General features: G+C 40.2%; 1 protein-coding gene across 5 annotated transcripts; it reads left to right on the top strand.

Moving 5' to 3' along the window:
* The first annotated feature begins 1,468 nt into the window (after positions 1-1,468).
* Positions 1,469-15,265, top strand: GNG4 (G protein subunit gamma 4). Of its 5 annotated transcripts, none has more exons than XM_030235257.2 (3): positions 1,469-1,784; positions 8,073-8,178; positions 14,488-15,265. In XM_030235257.2, exons 2-3 carry the CDS (start codon positions 8,083-8,085, stop codon positions 14,614-14,616), a joined length of 225 nt encoding a protein of 74 aa, XP_030091117.1. In that variant the 5' UTR covers positions 1,469-1,784; positions 8,073-8,082; the 3' UTR covers positions 14,617-15,265. The 5 variants fall into 5 exon arrangements, with proteins under 5 accessions (XP_030091117.1, XP_030091116.1, XP_050827950.1 ...); XM_030235256.2 differs by having other exon boundaries at positions 1,638-1,780; XM_050971993.1 differs by lacking the exon at positions 1,469-1,784 and adding an exon at positions 1,802-2,097.
* The last annotated feature ends 8,947 nt before the right edge of the window (positions 15,266-24,212 follow it).

Here is a 24,212-nt window from a genome sequence, read left to right as displayed (position 1 = left end):
ATCTCCTTCTGCCAAGCCACTACCCCAAAAGCCATTGACTCCATCTCAGAAGAGGCTGCCCTTGCTCCAAAGCACATTTAGAAATAGGACTCTTCCTTATTCTCTTTCATACAGAAAACAAATGTTACTTGGGAATTCTGCTCCATTATGATAGAATGAGAAAATGTGCTGAGGGCAGATAGGAGAAAACATACACCCCTCTAGAGGGAGCGGGCATCTTACTGGGGAGAAAATTAATAAGACTGGTGATCCTGCCAATGGGTTATCGCAGCTGACAAAATTTTCAGCTAAAGATGTTAACTGGCACTTTTAAATGATGCTGAACCACACAGCTTTTATAGGGAGAAGCATATAAAAATTGATCTATGAAGCTGAATTGTGTTCTTCTGACATACTAGCTTTAACAAGGTGAGTGTAACTGCTCTCCCACAGCACTTCCATTCCTCATGGCTGGCTTTCGCATCATTCTTCTGGTTTTTGGTGTGAGAGCAGGACAGGGACTGTGGGCTCTCACCCCAAACCCCGGTGCTGTTTGGGCTTTGCTGTTGAGGTACCATGCTACGGGCTGGGGCAGAGTGGCTGGGACGTGGCCCAGTTGGAAAAGGATGTGGAGGTGCTGGTCAGCACCCAGCTGAATGTGAGCCAGCTGTGCCCAGGTGGCTGAGATGGCATCCTGGCCTGGATCAGCAACAGTGTGGCCAGGACAGTGACAGTACTGTGCACAGCACTGGTGAGGCTGCACCTTGAGTATTCTGCACTCAGTTTTGGGTCCCTCCATTCAGGAATGATGCTGAGGTGCTGGAGCTTGTCCAGAGAAGGGAAATTGGTGAAGGGAACTCAGGTCCTGTGAAGAGTGGCTGCAGGGGCTGGGGATGTTTAGCCTGGAGAAAAGGAAACTCGGGAGACCTTAGACCTTCCTCTACACAGGAAAGGAGGCTGTAGCCAGGTGGGAGCTGGTCTCTTCTTCTAGGTCACAAGTGACAGGATGAGAGGGAATGGCCTCAAGCCGTGCCAGGAGAAGTTCAGTTTTGACAGTGGGAGGAATTTCTTCACGTAAATGATGATTAAACTTTGGAATGGATTGCTCAGGGACGTGCTGGAGTCACTGTTCCTGGATGTGTTTAAGGGAAGATTGGATATGGCACTGATCGCCACGGTCTAGCTGAGAGTGGTATTCGATCAAAGGTTGGACTCGATGATCTCAGAGGTCTTTTCCAACCTGATTGATTTTGTTTCTGTGGTCTGTGATTCTGTTTGAGAATACCTGGACGATCGCTTGATCCCTAACGCCGGCTGGAGCCGGGGCAGGAGGCGGCTGCAGCAGGAATCGGGAGGGACAGAGGCAGGCGGAGCGTGAGGGCGGCGGCACCGGGGGCCGCGGCCGCCCCTCCCCGCCGCGCCATGTGCCACGGCCGGGCTGCCCGCAGCCTCCGCGCCCGCACGGGGAGAGAGGGAGGGAGGGAGGGACGGCAGGAGGAAGGGAGGGAGTGCCCGGGGGCCCGGGCGGGAGAAGGTGCCGGGAGGGACGCCCAGCGCAGGGCGGGTCGGGCTTTCCGCGGGGCTTTCTCCGGCGCGGCGGTCGGCGCTGTGTCCTGGGAATCCCTTGGCCGCTCCGCCCGGCATCCCGGTGGTCCCGTGGGCTGCTGCGGGTGGGCAAGGACCGGCGGCGGCCGCGCGAGCCGGAGTTTCCCGGTTATCCGCAGGAGTCGGCGTCGGGCTTTGGGCTCCGTCGTCGCCGGCACCGGCGGGGAGCATCCTTCTCCGGAGAGCCCGCCCCGAGGCAGGTATCCCGGGGGCGGCGGGGAGGGGGTCTCTGCCGGCGTGCTCCTTCCTCCTCCGTCTCTGCCTGGGGCCAAGGCTCAAGGAACTGGCCGCTTTTCCTGCTGGCTGGCTGGCGCTGACGGAGGAATAGCTCCCGCTGCCCGGCTGCTGCTGCTGGCGGTATTCACTGATGTGTGCTGGCTGCTGGGAGCTGCTGCACAGCAGAGCCATTAGGGCAGCGCAGTGAGACAGAAAACTCGGAATTACAACTTAAAAAACGCTTCTGCCCTGCAGGTAATGCAGTGTCGAGCTCCCCGGAGAATCTCTCCCTGCATTGTAGGTTACAATTCTGTTCAAATGCTTTTAAGCGGGGTTTAAGAGGAATGATCAAAATTTCCTGTGTATTTCTTTGAAAGCTCACAGCTATCTTTCAAATTAGCTAAAGAGATAAAACAGTAGCCAGGAAAAATCTTTATGCCTCAGACTTTCGAAATCTCTGATGGTTTGCTGGGCTATATGTTCACATAACCTGTATGCTGATGAAAAATAATATTGCACAAAAATATTGTCCTTGGAAAATATCACATAATTTCAGCCATTTTCTCCTTTGATTTTTTTTTTAATGTTGAGAAACAAGATTATAATTTTGAGTAAATATTTGGGTGTGATGGCAAGAATTTTTGGAACTTGACAATTGGACTGGATATAGTACTGGATATGTTAGACAAAAACTAAGCTGTTGGAGTTTCGCTGATTTGCAGTTACATGAGGCGAAGTTGTTTTCAAAGTCACCACGTTTATAGTATGAATATTGCATTCTTTCCTTATTGTGAGCAATAGTTCTTGCCTTTAATTTAATAATTTCTGCTTGTACTACTAAGCTTCTCCTCAGGAGATGGAGTAAAAAGCTGCAGTAATTTTCTTGTATTTCTTTGTGCAGCCATGAGATAGAGAAAGAAAAGGATTCCTTACCCTGCCTCTCTCCTTACAGAGCTACGTCAGTTGCTGTAAATCTTAGAGTAAGAACTGAGGTAGCAGGGGGAGTTGAGTTTCTTTCCATTTATTTTTCTTTCTTTTTTTTTTTCTTTTAATTTCTTTGGTATACCAGTTTGGCATCAAACAGCTGTGAGGCTGTAAATTTTGGTGTTTATGTTCCTGCAAGTGGATAATTAAATGGGGTGATCTTTCCTCAATGTAGGATGTGATTTGCAGGTCATTATCCAGGGATGATTCCCGCTAATGTCACTGGGACTTAGCTGAATGATTGATTGGGTTAACTTTTCTATTGGGCTGTGTGGTCCACAAAGTACAGAGCTTGAGTGGAAGGTGTTCTTTGGAGTTGTCAAGCCCAGGTTTTCTAATCTAGTAATTTCAAGTCCATAACTCTAGGTTAAGGCAGCAATTTGGTTTAGGGCTCTTTAGATTGAGTTCCAGAGGTCACTTTTATGGTATGGCATGGTAAGATTGTACTTGGAGCTAGAGGGGGGGAAATGCAGCTTTTCATTCCTCTTTCTTGTAGAAATCCATCCTGAAGAGCTTGAAAATTCAATTTTGCTTCTATGTTACTCAAGTTTTTAGACTTTTTCTGTATTTTACTAACAAGTATTTATAATGTTTAGTAAGCAAAGGTTGCACTCCTTACCCCAATGCAGCATCAAGCTATACCTGCAAATCTTTATGCAGCTTTATGCATTATAATAAGATAAATTTGCCTTTGAAGTGCTGTTGGGCACAATCATTCATTGTAAAACAAAAAAGGAAAAGCTGTTCTTCACAAGCATTTTTAGGAGCCTGGGAAATGAAGAACTTCAGCACCCATGAGTTATGTGCACCTAGGAAAAGGACGAGGTAAGGTAAACAAAACAAAACGCCAGAAAATGCAGCTGGCTGGGAGGCTGTCGCTGTGCAGCTTTCAGGAGTGATGCTTTAGGAAAGGGCTGTCTGGAGTGGGGTGCCAGTCAGCAGAAACTGTTTGGCTAAAAAAGGCTGTGTGGCTGCAGTCGCTGCTCTTGGTTAGCCCGGCCGGTGTTCCCCTAAAAGAAAAGAGTCAATAGAAACCAGGTCAATGAACTCGGTGTGTGCACAAAAACATGAGCTCTGTACAATCCAGGTCTGCTGGCTGCAGCAGTGACAGGCAGGCTGCATGCAGGCTGCTCATTAGCACAGTTACTGCAGCTACAGGGATGATCAGAGCCTGTATTGATCCAACCTAAAAACAGCCAGGAATGAGCAGCAGCAAACCCAGCAGAGAATTTCTGGTTCCAGGGGTTTTAGGTAGTTCAAATGATGGGGAGAAGCTGCTCCTTTCAAACATCAAAAGCAATGTGGTCAGCAGGTCAAGGGAGGTGATTCTGCCCCCCTACTCAGCTCTCATAGCACTGCATCCACAACTGCATCCAGCTCTGAGGTCCCCAGCACGGAAAGGACATGGACCTGTTGGAGTGAGGCCGGGAGAGGGACACCAAGATATCAAAGGGCTGGAGCGCCTCTCTTATGAGGAATATCTGAAAGAGTTGGAATTGTTCATTCTAGGGAAGCAAAGGCTCCGGGGAAACTTACTGCAGCCTTTCAGTAATAAAAAGATGCTTAAAAGAAAAACTGGGACAGAAGCTGTGAAACGACAAAGGGTAATGATTTTAAACTAAAAGAGGGTTGATTCAGACCAGACATAAGGAAAAAACTTTGCCACATGTGTGGTGAAATACTGTAACAGGTTATCCAGAGAAGCGGTGGACGCCCCATCCCTGGAAACATTCCAGGTCAGCTTGGATAGGGCCCTGAGCAATTTGTTACAGCAGATGTTCCTGCTCATTGCAGGAACCCTGCATTGCCTCGGACCAGGTGATCTTTAAAGGTGCCTTCCAACATAAACCATTCCATGATCCTGTAGACCGGTCACCCAGGTACAATATAAAGATGACTGTGCCTTCCTGTGGGACTAAAGGCCTAGAGAATACTTGGACAGTATTGGAGGAGTCATCTGAAGAGAGAGGATCAGATCCATTTGTCAGGCTGCAGCCTCAGATGAAACACATCCTTTGAGAGGGTGTTTGAAGGAGAGGCTTACTCATTCCAGGGGATGGGTGTGTAATAGATTCTCTTGTAATTAAAATTTCTGTTCTCTCCAGACCTGTATTTCTAAGTAACAATTTTATTTCATTAAAGACTATTAAGCTTAAGGTAATTATCATAGGTCCTAAGGAGAACAGAATCAAATGTCATACAAAGTTTTGTCTGCAGCAAGGATCATTATCACAGCCTGGTTTGAAAGTGGGTGCAATTCTCATTGTCAACATCACACCCTAGAGTGAGAGAAGGTAGAGGCATATGTAGCTTGGTATGTGAGGAGAAGTCAGCCTCACAAAGTTATGGATCCATATCTGTCTGTAGAAAATTAAATGGATGATAAACACTTCCAGAAATATAGTAGTTAAATATTTAAATGTATGTAAAGGCCAAGGTTGGAGCACGATTTGGAACAGAACAAATGTTTGTGCTTCAGAGTATAAACAAACCTCTTGGTGGGGATAAGTGGAAATTTTCTCCCGTGTCTGAAATGCCTAGTGACAGACTTTTTTTTTTAAAGTTCCTTTTTTAATAAAGCCTCATATTCTGGTTGTTTTTCGATACTGTGAAATGCTTTACTAGCCAAGATATATATTTTCTTTTTTAAAATTTTCCTATTTGGTGTTTCAGAATGTAGGTAAGGATATATTATCTTTGTGGCATTGCTTTAGAAACATGGTTTGAATTTTTAGAAGCATTTTTATGCCTAATAGCCTTTTCAAAATTCTGCTATGGACTTAACTCTGTCCTTATTCTGTAAATGCTTAAACACTGCCTGGAAGTGCCACGAACATTGTTTTTGCCAACACTGTTGTAGCTGGTGACAGTTCAAACTGTCTAACTCTAATGTTTATAGCTTTTTCAGTATGAGTGAGTGAATTGCCAGAAAAGTGTGGGAGATCTGGAATTCTCTGGACTGTTCAGGGAGTTGCAGTTGCTTAATTCAGTTTAATTTAAACGTTGGTGGCAAGTGTAGAATGGCCTCTGACTTGATTTAGATTTGACATTTTTGACTTCGTGATCACTAGTAAGGTAGATGTGGAGATGATAAAATTTAAATTATTCACTCTTGTGGGGGTATAATTTTGTAAACAAAGGTAAATGTGTTTATTCTAATTTTTATTGATAGGTTGGTACTTAAAAGTGAGGGGGTTGAGTCAAACAAAAAGTCCAGAGATGAGCTGTAATTCAGAGCCTTCTCCTTTTGTGAATGTCTTGTACCCTTTCTGCTGTTTGACTTTCCACTGCAAGTCAAAACACATCTCAGAAGGATTGGAGGCTGTGGCTTGGTTGTGGATTTTCATTCAGTACGTGGCATTTTATGCAAAGCCAGTTCCTCCACATGTATTCAGTCCTGTGCCTTGTAAGGAATATGAGTTAAAAAATTGTAAACAAAGATGAAGACAAAGAACCTGCTGTGTTCTGACACGAATTTATTTCATCAGAGCAGGCAAGGGGGAAGCTTGTGTTCCATTCAAGTGACTCAAGTATATGCTGAAAACCTGTTCTTTGTCTTGGCATATGCTAAAGCTCTTGTTTTGTTTGTTTTGTTTTAATATATTTTAAAGTAGCATTTCCCTACCCTAACTTATTGTAGACCTGAAAGAAAAAGATTCTATTGTTTCTTCAAATTAGTGTTGAGCATGGCTCACCAAGGCATTTGTATTACACCATCTATTTTACAGCACAGGTTACTGATTTTTAGAAACAGTTTGTTTCATATCAGGCTGTGAGAAGAAACAACTGTCTTTGCCTTGTCTCTGAGCATTTGTGTTTTGCAAAATCAAAGTAGTTAAAAAATTATCCCTCCATTCTTTCTGTACTATGGATTGTGTACTTCCCTTGAGTCTAACAGGGGCATTCACTGTACATACAGGTTTTTTATGAGAGCATTTCCAGTGCCCTACTTTATTTCCTGTTTGTACCTTACACCCCAGGGACTGGATCAGGTAAGCTATCAAGGTTCAAGAAGGGAAGTTTGTGTGGTTCTAGGTCTTTGCTTCTTATCCAGAAATGGGCTGGAAGTATTCATTTTGAAGGTCCTGAGCCTAAAACTGCTTCGGCAGCAGTGCAAAATGCCGACTCTTGTGTGTGTGTTTTTCTCCTGTGTCCCATCTGCCTCTCACACTCTGTGTCCTTTGCATTTTGCTGAACTTTGCATTGGTTTCTGAGGCTTGGTGCCAGACTAACCTGGCTGCAGGTAGCCCTTGTGGGGAATGGAAGGACCACGGGGGAATGTTGCTTGACTGAAACCTCAGCATCCAGTCTTACTAGGTAATACAGCCAGTCTGGGACCTGTCTTGGTCATCTGTATCCCATCATCTTTCCATGTGGCCTTAGTCCAACCTCCAGTGACTCCAAAGCAGTGACTGTTCCTTGTGCTGGGTCGGTGCTGCACAGAGGTGTCAGCACAGGGGGGTCTAATCTGCAGACCACCTCTGGCACAGATACTGTAACTTAGTCAAGGTCTGGATGCGGAGGGAGGTCTCGACTCAGTTGGTAACAGTGCTGAGGACTGCAGGATACTGAGCTGATTTAATCCCTCAGGGAGGAGCAGTGCAACAGAACCAAAGGCTGCCAAACCTTACCTAGATCTCCCTTCCCAAGAGCCGCAGATCTCTTAAAAAATAAAGCATCCTGTGCTGTACAGCATACTGTACTGGCTTTAGTCATCTTTAGACTTTGCTGGGATGTCTAAGCAAAAAGTTGGAAACCTCTGCATTATTTCTTCTTAATCTGTTACTTCATTTCTAAACTTCTTTTATCAATGGTCAGCATTCTGACTCTATCTTAAAATTTCTCCCTGATGCTTGGTGAGAGTGGTGTGGCATTAATTTCCACTGCACACACTTCTGAGCTTATTTTGATGTTTCTAGGTGTAACTGGGGCGTGGAGCCAAACTGTGCAATGCCTGCAAATCTGTTTGTGAGCAGCTGTTCTGCGTTGGCAACGTGAACCAGGGCAACCATTTTCACGCTGAAGTCACGGTCATGTGCTCTGCATTTGTATGTCATTTGCAGGATTTAGGTGGAGTGCTGATGATTGAGGATGCAAATATGCAATGCAATAAAGTGCCATGGAGCAAGAGAAGAGAAATAAATGGTGTCTGCTTTGTATTTGTGACCAACAGCCTGGCAGTGCTGATGTGGTGGATAAGGGCTGGTTAGAGTTCAGAAAACTGTCCTCTCAGTGATTGCTACATTTGCTACCTGCTCTCTAAATGGTCTCAACTTCATCTCTTCCAGGAAAAACAAAATGAAGGAACTAGTGTCAAACAGTACAACCAGTATTTCTCAAGCCAGGAAAGCTGTGGAGCAATTAAAAATGGAAGCATACATGGATAGAATAAAGGTAAACTTAGAATTATTGTTGATATTTTGAATTCACTGACTAGTCTGTGGAACAGCATGCCCTTAATAATGCAGAAATCAAGAACCTGTGTTGAGCAATAAAACAATATTCAGTACTGTAAGTGAGCTACATACCAACTGGTAGGTTCTAGTGTAGAGAACAGAACATTCCAAAGCCTGGCTTCAAGTCTGCTTTTGTGTGTTTCTGTTACATTTGTCAAAAGTGGTATTTTGTGAAATGCTTAAAATCAACTGGTAGGTGCATAGGTGGTCTTCTTTGTCACCTGTAGCTGAATATCAGTGCAGCCATGGTTTCTTGGTTTTCCTCCTTTAAGAATTGGAATAAGTCTTTAAGATACTGCAAAATTTTTGAATAATGATGAGACAGGCTGAATTGCTTTGCTTTGTTTTGTTTTAGTGCAGACATCATTGCACAAAAATCGTGTATGACTGCAGTGTGCAGTTATGATTCTTCACACTTGATAACATGTTGTATGTGAAGATTTGGTTTCATCATGCCTCTTGTGGATTAAATATTATCATTAAAGGCACTATTAGACAGAGCTTTTCAGTTTTTTTAACAAAAAAATCCTGTGGATCATTCTTGCATGTCGTTCTGCTTTCCACTAGGCTAAAATTTTGTGAAATATCAAGAACCTAGAAGCTAAAAAAGCCATAGAACTTTTTAAGAAAGCAATGCTCATTTCTTTTGCTCTCTTTCTCTGAAAATAGGGAATAATTATTTCTATAAAAAATCCAGTCCTTACAAGGAAGAAGATTTTAGTTTTCCATCTTTAAAAAGTAATGCATTGAAATTACCCAGTTCTCTACAAACAATTCTGAGTTGTCACAAACTGTAACTGAGATTATTAAGTCAGTAGGACAATTTAAAAATGTTGTACATCGAAATCTTCATGTAGTCTTAACTCAGTCTGTTTGTCCGTCCATCCTGTGTGCTGAAAGTCTGCATGTAGTCAGTGTGGGGACAGTAATATATAGTTATGATTTTTAAAATAGTCTCATATCACAGACTCACCAGCTGGAGAAGTAGTATCTATAATTCAGAAATGTTAGTGCAATTCACAATTCACATGAGTGGTCAGTCTTGCTCATATGAAAAAGGACATTTCAGTCACTGCGTTTTTAGCGATGTCTTGTAAGACCAGTGAATTTACAAAAGTAGTTTCTCTATGTCATAGCATTCATCACAAATTCACAAATTCATCACAAAGTCACGAATTCAGCACAGAACCTGTTCACAGGGACAGGAGTTTGCTTCCTGCAGCAAAAGAAGGTCTGCCTTGGTTAGTCCCAGCTCAGGTCATATTGCAGCTGCATGAACAGAGCTGACAAGGGAGGGTGGGGGTGGCAGAGGAAAGGGTTGGCAAGACACAGCCCAGTTTACTGGCAATTGAAATTGTTGATTCTTTGTAGATTGCCCTAAACTTGCTCCTATGTATGCAGTGGTAACTGTCATGTCCCACATCATTAGGTCAGTTTTGCAAACAGTTCCATTAGTTAGGTTATCACATTCTTAATTAATTGTGCAAGAAAGACATAGCTGCAAGAAAGACACAGGTTATTTTTACAGTCAGTTTAATTAAAATCAACACAGTTATTACAAATGTGGCAGACCTAAAGCACAGGTAGCTTTAAAGTGCAATTATTTCACTTTTTGTAACAGCCTGGGACCAAAAACACACCAAAGAATATCTGGCAGGTTTCAGAATTATGAGGGCTCCTACACTAACATAAAACAAATATAACTTTTCAAATTGCCCTAATTTCTAGAATTTCTCTGAACAAGCATATGAGGGATTGTGAGAAGTGGTTGATGGGCTTTTTACTCCTTCAAAATCTGCTTGGCTTTTTAATCTTCAATCAGTTAAGTGTGTGTTTCAGCACAGTCAAATTTTACCTACAGATTTTCCAGTGGTTTCAACGGGAGATTTTAAGTTCTCAGATCATTACTGTAAAGGTAGATAAATGAACTTACTTCCTTTTTGTTTTCCTAGTATTTTGCATCTGATTAAACTAGTTAGACATTTAACAAAAGATTGGGGCTTTCCAAATAATTGTATTAAACCCTCTTTTGCAAATAGCTGTAGCCAAGTTGTTATTGCCCCAATAGGCAAGACCACACTGCTAACATGGAAGAGGTGTCTGTGTTATTGGCTGGGAAAATCAGAAGTTCCAGTTTATTTTTCTACTACAGAGGCACTTTGTTTCCAATGCACAGTAGCTGCCATAACCAGCAAGAGTTGGGTCTACTCAATTAAAATGCTGTAGTTAAAAGTATGTTGATAGTTGCTGACTCCCCACTGTGTTCTGGATTTTTCAACTAATTTAAGAAGTCCTGTTAAGTCCTCTAGCCAGTCAGAGCAGCAAAGAAGTGCTGGGTTCTGAGGTTCCACAAAGACAACTCGCTGCTGAGGTGTGAAAGAAGCAGGAGAACTCGAAAGAGGAGGATGGAGTTATTGGTATATTGATCAGTAGCTGGAAGGAGGGTTTTTTTATAAACTATAAGAATGCCAGAAGGATCATAACTGAATCTGTCTTACCTGGCAAAGGAGCAGCTAGAATAATAAAGGAGAAGTAGGAAGCTGGAAACGCAGATTCCAAACTAGGAAACACCAAAGTAAATCAGGTGAACAGTGGCCTCGTGACTAGTAGAATAATGTGTCTGCTACAGATGCTTGCAGTAAAATCGAGAAAGCAAAGTTAGTATCGGTGTTTATCAGAGTTGTCCTCAGAATGAAACACTACTTAATCTTCTCTTTGCAAGCAGAAAAGCAAGAGTGCTCTGACATTTAAGGCTCTTGGCATATTAGTTATCATTCAATTTTCTTTTTCCTAAGGAAGATAGGAAGTATTCCTAGCTGGTTCTGAATAGTGTTGAGAGATGAACAGTGAGAATGCCAATAAATATGTGTGAATGTCTTTGTTTTAGATGTAAAGGATAAGCAGAGTGGGTGTAGCAAGGACGGTAATTAGTTGCCATCCATGACAAGGCAAAGACATTGTAATTGCAGCATTTTGCCCTGTCACTGAAGCTTATAATTATTAGTGCAGCTACCAGGATGTACTAACTCTGGCAATTTTTATCACCTCAGCCATTCTGAAATATAATGTTAAAATTTCACAGTCCTCCTGAGATTAATTCTTTAAAACATCAGGGTTGAGTGATTTGTTGGAGTTTTTTCCCCTATTGTTAATTTGATAGCCAGATGTGTATTTTTGTGAGAGTAAAAGTAACTCTACAAAATGTGAGATAAGTGTGATACCTATATACTCCATCTTTTAATCCATACACCTTAGAAGATTTTTTTAAAAATGAGGTGTTAACTCTCTGATAGAATTCATCAATCAAACTGGAGTCAGATTTTTTTTCTTTGACCACTTCTGCACTATGTATAAATTACTTTGAATTTGCAGACCAAGCCGTATTGCCTAGGAAAGCTGACATGATAAATGTGCTGGCTTCATTTGAATATTCAAATCCCATGCATTTATTTTAATTCTTAGGAAAAGCTATTTTGAATCTGTCCAACAACATTCAGCTACAAATAACCCCAAGGGCGAGTAACAGCTAGGACAGACTGGGCTCCATTTCACTCCTTCCATGGCACAAGGGGACGATCAGCACATCCATGTGTACAGCACGGCCCGTGGGGCACCTCTGGGTGCTGCCTGTGCCAAAGCAGCCATCCCTGCTGGAGCCAGACCTTCCACCACTGCTCTTCCCAATAATGACACTGAGCAGGAAACTTGCTGCAGGCAATATTGTATTTTGCTCTTTTTTGGGCCACAGGTCTGGCTTTGCCAACGCCGCTCACAGCCGCAGGAACTCGTGTTTTCATTGCTCCTGGACTGTGATCAGCTCATTTCACTCCCTGTTGTGAATGGTCATTATTCCACTGTGCAGGCCTAAGTTACTCTACTTTTAGTGAAGAAATGGTTATAATTCACTTTTTTTTATGATTACTGTAATCCCAGTGGGAGGATTTTTCCTCTCAAAGCCTTTTATTTGTTTAAAGGATGAAAATATATGGTCTAGTGCAGGTTTAGTTTGTGACAAAGATCATGTTCCTCAGTTTCTTGTTGCAGGTTGGTTTTTAAATAAATTGTACTATTTGTTTGTTTAAAAGCAAACTAAAATGTAACTTATACAGTATGGCATTGAAGGAAGGGTTTCTCTTCCTTCAGGGGGTGATGGGGCATTGGAGTGGGGTGCCCAGGGAGGTGGTGGAGTTGCTATCCCTGGAGTTAAGAAGAGACTGGATGTGGCACCAAGTGCCAAGGTCTAGTTGACAAGGTAGCGTTAGGTCAGTGGCTGGACTTGATCATTCCAAAGGTCTTTTCCAACCCAGATGATTCTGTGAATGTGTTACTCTGCTTCACAACATTCTTACCAGCATTACAGGACAAGTTAGACACAAAAATACATACTCAGCTTTCACTAGTGAAACATCCTTTTTTTTTTATATCATATCAAAGCACAGTAATATGTAGAGAAACAGGAAATTATATTATTGGGTTTCTCCCTCCTAAGAATATGGTCTGAAATTGTACTTCTCTTCCATTGCATGAAAAACAATATACTTGGGCTGATGTTGCTTATCCGTGCATGAAACTAACAAGATCATTACAGGAAAATCATTACAATCCTTTGTACTTTGAGGTCTGTAACTTTCAACACATTTTTGTTCTACCTGCTTCTTTCTTGAGGAGCAGTGGTCTTGTGAATCTCTCTTCTGATTTTTTTCATTTTTCTGTTTCACCTGTGCCCAGCAGCCTTCTGTTCATGTGTAGTGTCTCTGCCACCTTTTTGTCTTACAGGTCAATTCAAAGACAAACTGAATTTAAATAACCTTAACACTCTTATTTCCTCCATTAGGGGCATAGTCTATACTGGGGTTCCAACCACAGGTTCTCCATAGGTTTAAGCATTCAACAAAGACATACAGAAATTAAAAATAAAGAAAATAAAGAAATAAAGTCTGTAACCGTCTTCAGAAGTTCATTCAAATTTCGTGCAAATTCTGATTCAATACCCATTGACTTCATAGATCTAATCTGAAGCCTACAATAGGCTGGGTTCATGTCAAAGCCTGCAGGGCGTGGGGAAGCTTAAAGCAAACACTGGGGACACACCTGCTAGAAAAATACCAGAAATGGGATTTGTTTCTTCTCTTCACTCTAGTTGTGCAAACATGCTGAGCCCAGTGTTTGATGAGGGACAAGCTGTCACAGTGCTCAGAGAAAAGACTTCTTTGTAAAGACTTCAGAAATCATTTTCTCAGCTATCAGAATACTGAAAACCCAATAATTCACCAAAGCAAAGAGATACAGATAGCTGTGAATATCTTACTGACTGATCAGAACAAAAAAAAAATTTCTATATACTTTCTAAATTCTTGAAAAAATCAATGAGTCACTATGGCCTACTGCCACCAATATTCTCATGGCACAAAGCTGCAAAAATTACAAGGTTTAATATTTCATTTTTCATTTACTGCAAAATAGCTTGCATTGCAAATATTCAACACATTGCTACATTTTTGTATGTGTTTGTATTTTTATAGACTTTTCAGTAAGCATAAACCCATGTTTTGAATTTGGAGACTTGAGAATTATTTATTTTAGAAGTATAAAAATATTATGTTAAAAATATTAAGGTAGTGCTCAAATTTAAATGAATGCTGTGAATAAAGGACTACTTACAGTAATTTACTAAGCAGAAGACATTAGTCTAGCTTCATTGAAAAGAGCAGTATTCAACTTAAATAAGAGCTATGACACATGGTGTTCAAGTTTTGTTCCTGATTCATTATTTCTTTATAATCCCATGGTCATGTGCCTAAAGAACTTTTTATTTTGCAACCAGAGGAGCAGAGGGTAGGGAGAGTCTGTGTGGAAAACCTTAAAACCAATGAATGGGAGTAAGAGCTGAAGCAGGTTTCTCTACAGAAACAGACACTTCAAGGAGAATCCTTATTGCTTATGGGTGGTTGACATATAAATGTTTTAATGACTATGTGTCCTGACCTGCTTCTGATGCAAAGGAACAGCTCAGTGTGGATGATATCAATCAATACCGTCTATGTCACTATGTTAGATAAAATGTGTGTAAGAATTATTAGGCCTGGGAAGTGAAAATTGAGAGACGTGTCTAATATTTAAAGGATAAAGCAATCTACTCCCTGTTTTACAATAGCTTCCATTATCATTTGTTCTATGAAAAATATTTATGCAATTCAGATTGGTTCAGAATTAAGTGTTACAGTAGTTCTCTCTTCTCTTCTATTAGGTATCCAAGGCTGCAGCAGATTTATTGGCATATTGTGATGCACACATTGGAGAAGATCCCCTTATTATTCCTGTACCTGCATCTGAAAATCCCTTTAGGGAGAAGAAACTCTTTTGTACTATCCTTTGAGTCAGTTTTCAATTAAAAATGTCATCTGCTAAAACTTGGTATCAGTGTTGCATGCTTTTAGCATTTTTTTCCTCAGATGTCAACACTTAGCCCTTAACTACAATATTTTTGGAAGGTAGTGCAATTTTGGCTAAAAAAATCCCCCTAAAATAAAAAAAAAAAATTAAGAAAGAAAAATTCAAGGTAATGCTTATCTTTCAGAACAATGTACAAGTTTAATTTCAGTACTTCATAAACATTCTTTTGGTCTTAGTGAAAATACCAAGTACAGTATCGAATTGTAGATATCTTTGCCAGTAATAGATTTTTCTGGGATCTAAATGAGTCAAATCAACTCTTGAAGCTATTTTTAACATTCTTATTTTCTTTGGAAGGTGAATTCAATTGAATTGCCTTTACAAATTTCTATCTAAAGAGAGTAGTGTGACCTTTTCCTCAAGTAGCACTATTTAGGAAAAAGTCCCAGTGATTTACAATGTTTAGAGTGATTGGTCTTATACAGTAAGTGGTGTCTATAAATATGTTTTCTGAAGACTGTTTTTTCTTGACTACAAAAGCAATCCTAGTAAAGTGCCATTGTAGCTACCAGCAGAATGAAGATGTATAGTTACACATCAGGACTGCATCAATAAAAATGTAGAAAAATGTGGTTGCTTGTATCTTATTTTGAATGATAATGATTTAAATTATTTAGAAAGTAAACTGAACCGTGAAGTAAGTGTTCCTGAGGGTTTTAGTGGGAGGTGTAAAACTGCCCTGAACAGCACAGGGAGGGGGAATTACATTTTCTGAGCAGCCCTCTACATGCTTTTGCCCATGAGAATAGGACTTTATGGGGATGTAGAGTAATGGTAAATAAATGTTGTTCTAGGATATGCAGCGAGACCACTGTGCTGTTGACAGCCACTATGTTTGTACATTTTGTGGCCACAGATTAGTAAAGTTGTCAGCAAGTAATTTGTGGAGGTTCTGGGATGTTTTTGTGCTTCAGCTTTAAAGTGTAGTGAGAGGAAAAGAATGAGATGTGAGATAAGACTGCCTTCTTCATGAAGCAAAATTAAGCTCCTACAGGGCACCTGATGGAAGCAACTGTTACTTTAGAGACTTTTTGTTGTTCTTCTTCTTCTCCTTATTTAAAAGAAAAAAAGAAAGTTCTTTTTCAATCTGATGCATTAGGACAGTTGTCTCAGTGCAGTAGCTGATATTTACAGTGTTTCAGCCAGCCCCTTAGGGCAGGAGACAATTTTGTTGGAGAAGTGCATCAGTCTGAGCTGAGACTCTGAACAGCCAGCCATAAGAGATCAAGCTTCCTCCTTCCTCTGCACAAACTTGTATTCTATAAACATCTTAAATACCTGTGAGGCAAAAAACTAGCTGAGGAATTGAGGGCCTTGGGGTATTCTTAAATGCTGAATTTAGATGCTGCTTGGTGAACAAAGCCAAATGCATTTCCCCCAAAGTTCATGTACCTTCTCCAGCTTATTTTTAGCAATTTCCATTGATGTCTGTTGTACTGTTTTGTGCAGTGGAAATATAAGATGTCTGCATTGTACAGGTTTTGTTTTCTTTGCTGTTTGGCTTGGATAATGTGCCTCACCCGACTGCGTTCACTACTAGTCTGGGCACACAGTGAACAGGCTAGGGGGCTTTGGATGGTGCTTCTGCTGCTGGCTGAACTCACCTCATGTCTCACATGCCATGTGATTGTAAAAACCCCTACAGAACCATATTCATTTTAACCAACAGGCTTTTGAGGTGTCTCTCATTCAAAGATTTGTTTTTTGAACTGGGCAGCTGGAGACATCAGTATCTTAGCAAGCTTGACATACCTATGCTGAAAAACATTCAAGTATCTTGAATGGGTCTTATTTTTGGTAGGCTCATCCTTGCTTCCTATTTCAAAGTTTTCAGTTTAAGAATCCCATTCCTAACTTTTAACAAAAATATTTCTTAATGTATGGTGTGTTTTTATTTTGAGGATAGAGAAATAGGGTTTAGCTAACAAAGTAGTTATTTTATTGACAGCGAAATTTAAAAAGGCTTTCTGAAAATATTTATTTAAAAAGAGCAACAAAATGCTTAATAAGGTTCTTTAGGGAATCCTTCCTACAGCGTACATGATTTGGTAACTGCCCTGATCACCATGGCAACATTTTCATTTGTCCTTCCACATGTATGGTTTTAACTGGAACAGCATGGGAGGAGAATATAGGGCATACAGCTTTATTCTCAAAGGCTTTGTAACAACTTGCATTTGTGGCTCATCATTAACATTCCCATCTAAAATAACAAAATTGCCACGGCTTATTACAGTATTGCAAACAGCTTGCTTTCTGTTTCCAATTAGGGTTAGTGTCTGATATCCTGAGATTGAAACATTTCAGTGCTTTTGAGGGTCTCTGGTTCTAAGAGATGCATTTACAAAAATCCAGAATTATTATTCACAAGGGAAGAATGTAATTCTTTTGATCTTCTGGTTTTTTTCTCCAAAATCTTTCTTCAAGGAGCTGTGAATGTGTTGGAGTTATGTGTTAAATAGCTGGTTCCCATGTTTGTGGTTTCTTTCATCATTTAATACATTTCATTAGGTTAAAAAAAATGCATCTATGAAGATGATTTCATGCTTCTAATTTATAAAAAAAGAAACACATGAAATACCATAAAATACATATTTATGTTAGACGGTCTATAATGTGTTTGAAGAAGTAAAACTGTAGAAGCATAATTCCTTACTGGAAAAAAGAACATCTTTCTCTGATATTTTTGGGCCTTATTTACCAGTTCCTTGAATGAAGATATACTCTTGGCAAATTAGTAATTTGAAGGGGAAGAGGGTGAGGCGAACTTGGAAGATCAGCACTTCAAATAGAATTGTAACAGCTTTGGATTGCATACAAATATATTACTTTCCTTAAGAACACCATCAAAAAATTGACTCTCTGAAAGAGAATGGCGTCATCTGGTTCACTTTTTTTTTTAATGCCAGCTTGATCTACAAATCAACATTTAAAAGAATATATTTTCTTCCAGCAAACCATAAGATGTCTTTGTCATTGTTATATTTTGTGCTGCTTTGACCTCTGAGGCGGTTTGGATAATCCACTATTGATACTTGAGTTTCATGCTTAAGCATCTTGCCTCAGATTTACACAAAAATTTCCAAATGATTTTGTACATTTTTCCAAATAATTAATACATATTACATCATCAACTATAGAATGACAGAAAAAACCTCTCCAAAACATGGATTTATCTAACAGAATGGTTTCTTGTATGCTGAAGCAATGAGTTTATATTTTCATCAAACGGTCTGATTTGATTCCTACCAATTTTAATGAAAACAGAACCAGACCTGCTGCCATCCAAATGCTGTACTGCTCTCTCTCTCAGTTTCATCTCATATGCCATTAGGCTTGTTTACTTGTAGTTCAGGCCCAGAAAGTAATGGCTGCTCTCTCTTAACTGTGTGAGTTGGGGCTGTCATCTTACAGAATGAGAACTTCAGAACAAAATTGGATTTTTGATATGTTAGGAGTAATCCTTTCTTCATATCCCAATTCTTGCTGCTCTGATGAAATGAGAGTTCCCAATAGTTTGGTGGTAAAATGTAATGTCTCAGCAGCACATGTGGGACTGGCTGTTTTGCCTCCATGAGATTAATCTCCCTGCTTTTGAATTTAAGATGCCACCATTTCAACCCTAAAAACTATTTTCCTCCTCTCTATTACATACTAATTTCCCCTTCTTTGCTTCCTATATCATGTATTAAATTAGTGGCAGGGTGCTTGGCTGGTGCTGATAGGCAAAATTTTTAAGCTAACCTCTATGAAATTATGGCCAAAGGAGGTGAAAAATATGGAGGGAAGTTTAAACTAAGCTATTCTACATCACACCAATAAATACAACCTTTGCTGTCAGTGGCACTAAGGTAAACAATTATTCATAAGGATGTTGTAACCAGGCATTTTTGCAGTGACTTACAGCAGGATAAGCTCCAACAGAAGGAAAGAACACTTTGGGAACAACAGTCTGTAAAGGTGCATATTAAAGCCTAAACTTCAATAAGGCAGTCATTTACTCAGTTGGATTTCTGATATCAAAGGAGTAACAAAATACATGCTTTCAGAGCACCTGATTATACAGTTTTTCCTATATCTTCATTATATAGGGATAAAAATCTGTATATATAATTTTCCTGGAAAATGCCATATTTATGGCTGTCCTTTGGGTCTGCATCAGACTATGGATTTGTTTCTTCAAGGAGACTGAAGAAAATTTGGGGGAGGAGTAAGAAATACAGGCTTCTTTTACTGAAAATGAATACTTAAAGTCATTAGACTAACTTAAATAGTAATGTGTGAAAAATAGTGAGCAAACTTACCAGAAAAAGTGTTACATAAAATTTTACATGCATCTGCACATTTAATCTTTAGGTAAATAATGTACATTTGCATCTAACTGAATCCAGCTTTATAGCACTATTAAATTAAGTACAGCCATAAATACCAGAACTGGGATGAGAACAACTTTTCTGTCTGTTAGAGAAAGATATACTTCTGAGTCTGTCAAGTACATTTACACCACTCACACTTGTGAACAAACAAAATGAGCAGCTCTACCCTAAAATTGGGTCTTTCCTTTCCCAAATTCCTCTTACAAGCAGAAACTGCACAGGCTTGTCTATTACTGCCACCTACTGATAAAGCGATAAGCAGCCGACGGAGATGAAAAAGTACCAACACCAACTAGCAATGACCAAAAGGGGGATTCTGAATTAATACACAAACTGTCTGAAACAGAGAGTCAGCACTGCTGTTTTTGTGAGCTGCAGTGTGTAAGATTTCACCTGGCACTGGGGCAGTGCTGCACTGCTAGGGTGCAGTTAGAGCTCATGCTTCAGTTCCAGACTGCTCAGTTTAGGAAGACACAAAAGACAAATACATTATTTGGCTAAATAGGTCAGGTGTCTGGCTAAATATGCCTTCAAAAGCTGGGGAAGCCGTTGTGTGTATCAGCTGGAGCTCATTTTCCAGATTAACTCAGATCCCTGTTCCTCAGTGCTGCTGAGACCCCAGTTGTGCCCTTTGCTCCCTGGGGCAGGTGTGGTGGCTGCTAACAGCAGAAAGGCTCAGCTTTAGGCCAGAGTGAGTCCCCAACCCAGAGAGCACCCAACAGCTCTCACTGACGGCTGCTCTGTTCCTTCACACTCAAACTTCACTCCTGCCTGTTGGGTTTTTTTTATTTTGGGGTTGGGGGCTGTTCTCCAATTACTGGAGTCTGGACCAAATACTTCCTCATATGCTACAGCATAATAATACAGCCAGAACAGAGTTTAGGCCACTGCTTATGCTAAGAATGGCATTTTAGGGAAAATACACTAGGCATGGCATAGGGATGTGTTTCAAAAGATAACCCTTTCCACAAAATGTATTTGTTGTGTAGCTTCTCACTGTACTGTACCCTCTTGTGTTTTTGAGCTTTAGGTGGCATCCTTGAGCCCTTCACTCTCTTCATGGCATACTCTACAGACATGCACAGATTTTCAGCAAAAGGAAGGAATAACTCATACTTTCTAGAGAAGAACCATTGTGACTTTTTAAAAACCTTTCAAGTAGCAGTAACTCTGAAGTGTACAGTGACTGACTGTGTACCAATCTGTCTCTGGCAAGTGTGGTTCACAAGACTTCTTATCCATACTTTCTCATTGCAAAAATGATTCGCTATGGTAGATTCTTGTCTGAGAGCATACCAGCTTTTATCCTACTTATCAGAACAGAACACACACAAATAGAATCCTAATATATATATATATATATATATATATATATATATATATATATATCTGCAGTGCTGATATGAACATGTCAGTCATACCCTTAAAAGATCAAGTGACAAAACTTCAGGTGCTAAGATTCTCGAGAAAAAATTCCTTTACGGAAACTTTGAGAACATAAAGAATGTTATAGATAACAGCCTTTCTGATGTCCTCTTTCTCACCCTTCACATGCTGTTTTTGTATTGAGAGTTTGCTTTACACTCTGGAAAATTACTACAAAAAGCCACTATGAAATAGAAATTAGAAGGCCATAAAAGTGATTACATTTCTTTACAGTTCTGTGCATACCAGCTAAACAAATACTTGTAACAGAGTTGTGAATTTCTAAACAGAATCTGGATAAATGAAAAAAAGTACATTAAAAGATCATTAAAGAGGCCAAGTTAAGCACTTGTTTACGAAATGTCTTTATGCATGTTCCATTTGCTTCTTTCATTTGTATGTACTACTATCCCAGATCGCCACTGCAGGAATTCCCACAAGGCACAGCATAGGCAGTGCTCAGTTAATGAGCAGTTAGTCAGTACTATTTTGGTGTTATTCATTGTGTAGCCCCAGGCCTGATTTACTCACAAATTCTGCTTTCCATGTAGAACTGTTCCCTGATGAGCTCCTCTGTGGTGCTCATCATAGGTTGCTTCACAAAGCATCTCCACAGTATCCTGGAGGAATATGAGGGTGGAACTATTTGCATCTTACAGTGGGAAGCTGAGCCTGGACAGATTGTGAGTACCTGCTGCTCCAGAGTTAGCTCTTTTAACATCTCACACAATGTTCCCACTTGCTCAGCCATCAGCTCTCAGTCCTCAGCTCTACAAACTGGAATGTCTTTTGCACAACAAACACATAGAAACTACTGGGGGGAAAAAAGTAACATGAAAGATTTAGCTTTGTGATTTTCCTGGTCTTGTCAGTTCTCCCAGGCAGCAATGACCCTTAGCCTTGCAACCCCTATTTTTTGCTCCTACCTCACTGACCTCACACTTGCTGCAACAAATGAAGCAGCCACCTGGTGCTTTCTCCAGCAGAGCACATCCATCCTAGGGTAAGGTAAGCACCATGATGGAAAAATAACAAGAGATTATGTAAATTATTTTAAATTAAATACAGCCTGAATATTATCTTTCCAGTGATAGATAATTAAATAATACAAAATATTGTGGCAAATTTGCTTTACAATCCCCCACCATCTTATCTCTTTACCAGGCATGTGATTAAAAAGTCTATTTGCTGTTGTAGGTCTCTGCAGGACTCTCTACAAACCTTATGCTCTTCTGTACATGCATCCTGAAGTCTTTGTGCCACTTGTTAAAAATAAGTGTATTCTAACTGCACATGGAGTAGCTAACCCCACCAGCTGGCTGCTGCCTGATTATTGGATATTTGATGTTCCACATCTCTGCAAGAAATTCCTGTTTGCTCTCTGAGATGTGCTTGTCAAGATTTAGCTGCTGCCATATGGGTTGTTTTTGAGTCCATTTCTACTTTTGATTGTCATGAAGATGTCAAGGAGTCAACTCAGGCTGTAAAATTTGTTATTGCTATATCAGTAAGGTTGGATACCTGTGATCTAATTCAGCAAAACTTAAAGCTACCCCTCCAAAAGACAAGAAGGTGCAAAACCTTATTAAAAGAATAAAGGGCTCAGCAAAATAATAAACAGATCATTTTAAACAAAACTTCCTTAACTGGAAGTTAATTCATAACATGTTAAGTGGAAAAATGAAGAAGATTATACTGTGTACTACTGAAAAGCATTTAAAGAATAATACAGTCATCAGACACAGTCAATATGGGTTCTCATAAGGAAAGTTCTGTTCAACTAATTTGATCTGCTTTTGCGATAAGGTTGCTGCCAGCTGGATGAAGAGAAGGAGGTGGATGCAGTTTTTCTGGATTTTAGTGAGCCTTCTGGTACTGTCTCTCACAGCACCCTTCTGGATAAGTTGCCTGACAGTGGGATGAGCAGGTTCATGATGTACTGGGTGAAGGACTGGCTGAAGGACAGGCTGAGCTCAAAGGGCTGCAGTGAAAGGGGCCACATCTGGCTGGTGAGCAGGGAAGTTTCTCAGGGGTCATGTCTAGAGCCAGTTGTGCTCAATATGTTTATCAATGCAGGAGCTGAGCACAGCATTAACAGATCTGCTGATGACACCAAACTAGGAGGTGCTGTTGACTCTGTAGGAGGCTCTACAGAAGAATCTAGATAGACGGTAACACTGGGTAGTGATTAATGGGATGAAATTTAACAAGTGAAATGTCACATCCTGCACCTGGGATGGAGTAACACTCCTAAAGGAATCTGGGAACTCCTCTGCATCTGCATTTCATTGGATCAGAAAGCTGAAAAAAGAAGCAGTAAGACATTTCTTCTGTTTGGGAAGATAAGCAAAATATATTCTTTGTAAAGACCCTAAGCAAGGTAAGGATTGATAAATCCTCAATATGGACAGTAAATCTGTTTAGATTATGAACACTGGAAAAAGAATAAAACGCATTCTTGGGATGCAAATTTATAACCCTTTAAACTAATAAAGCCCTTCATGCACTGATTTGTAATCTCTTTTATTACTTTTTCTTTAAAGAACTAAAGGCAAAAAGATTTTGTGAAAAGTAATATGTCAGTGTTACTGCTACCTGGAGAGAAAGTTAAGCCCCATACCCCCAAAAGAGAGTCTCTCACGAGACCTTCCTCTGCTTTCAGATGGAGCAGGCAGAGATCAATAAAACACAACTCCCTGGGGGTGAACTCTGCTAAAATATACACAGCTCCACACTGCTTCTTGTTCTTCTGTTCTGCTGCTGCTGTCCTAAAAATATCCCAGCTTCTCACTCGGGGCAACAATTAGGCAAACAAACATAAGAAAACCCCGGAATGCTATGGACTGGCTAGCTTTGGTACATGAGTGCAGCTCTGGTATCCATCACGTCCTCTCTGTGTCAGACACAAGATGTTTATCCAGAGGGACTCTGCAAATTTAACAGAAGCATCTTAAGTTTGCAAGCAGCCCGGGCAACAAAATTTCTGTCTCCTCTGTCTCCAGCGCCTGTGCCCAACACGTTGTGCCTGTACTATAGTTTGTGTGCCAGAGGCACCCTTGAGCCTGTACTGTCAGAAGAGAAAATCTGCTCAGAAAGAAAATAATGAAAATGGTGTATTTTTATAGAGTTGTTACAACCCAAATCAAAACATAACCAAACTCGAATTTTTCAGTTTTTCAGAAAAGCAATTTAACATTATCTAAAAGTTATATTCCAGATCATTCATAGCATATATATTCATGATTCTTAAATCTTGGAAAAAAATCTGATTTTTATATGGGCAATTTTTAAAAAGCATGCTTAAAACTGAGTGCCCTGAAGCCATGTTTAGATACTCCAATATCAGCTTGCTTTGCCAAAATGCTAATCCTCATAAAAGCCCTCAAGAATGCAAATTGAAACTTCTTTACTTATGGGAACTTCTGGAAATTGGGTTAATGGTTGGGTCTGATCATCTTGTGATTTACATACAGGGGCACACAGTATCATAGAGACTGTGATGAAATTGGGAAGCTTAGGTAAAATCTTTGGCTTTAAAAAAATTGTAGAGATGCAACAGAAAAATGGAATAGGAAAGGCTAATCCTCTACAACTAAACTGTGCTAGTAACCATTTCCTACCTGACTAACATAAATGCATATATATCATCCTTTTAACATGGATATCCTGTTTGTATAATATGGACAAACAGGTTTCTCCTGGTTTGTATATAATACAG

This window comes from Serinus canaria, chromosome 3 (assembly GCF_022539315.1).
Source record: "Serinus canaria isolate serCan28SL12 chromosome 3, serCan2020, whole genome shotgun sequence".
Lineage (NCBI taxonomy): Eukaryota > Metazoa > Chordata > Aves > Passeriformes > Fringillidae > Serinus > Serinus canaria.
Note: the sequence above shows the minus strand (reverse complement) of the source record. Positions and strands in the feature narration are given on the sequence as shown.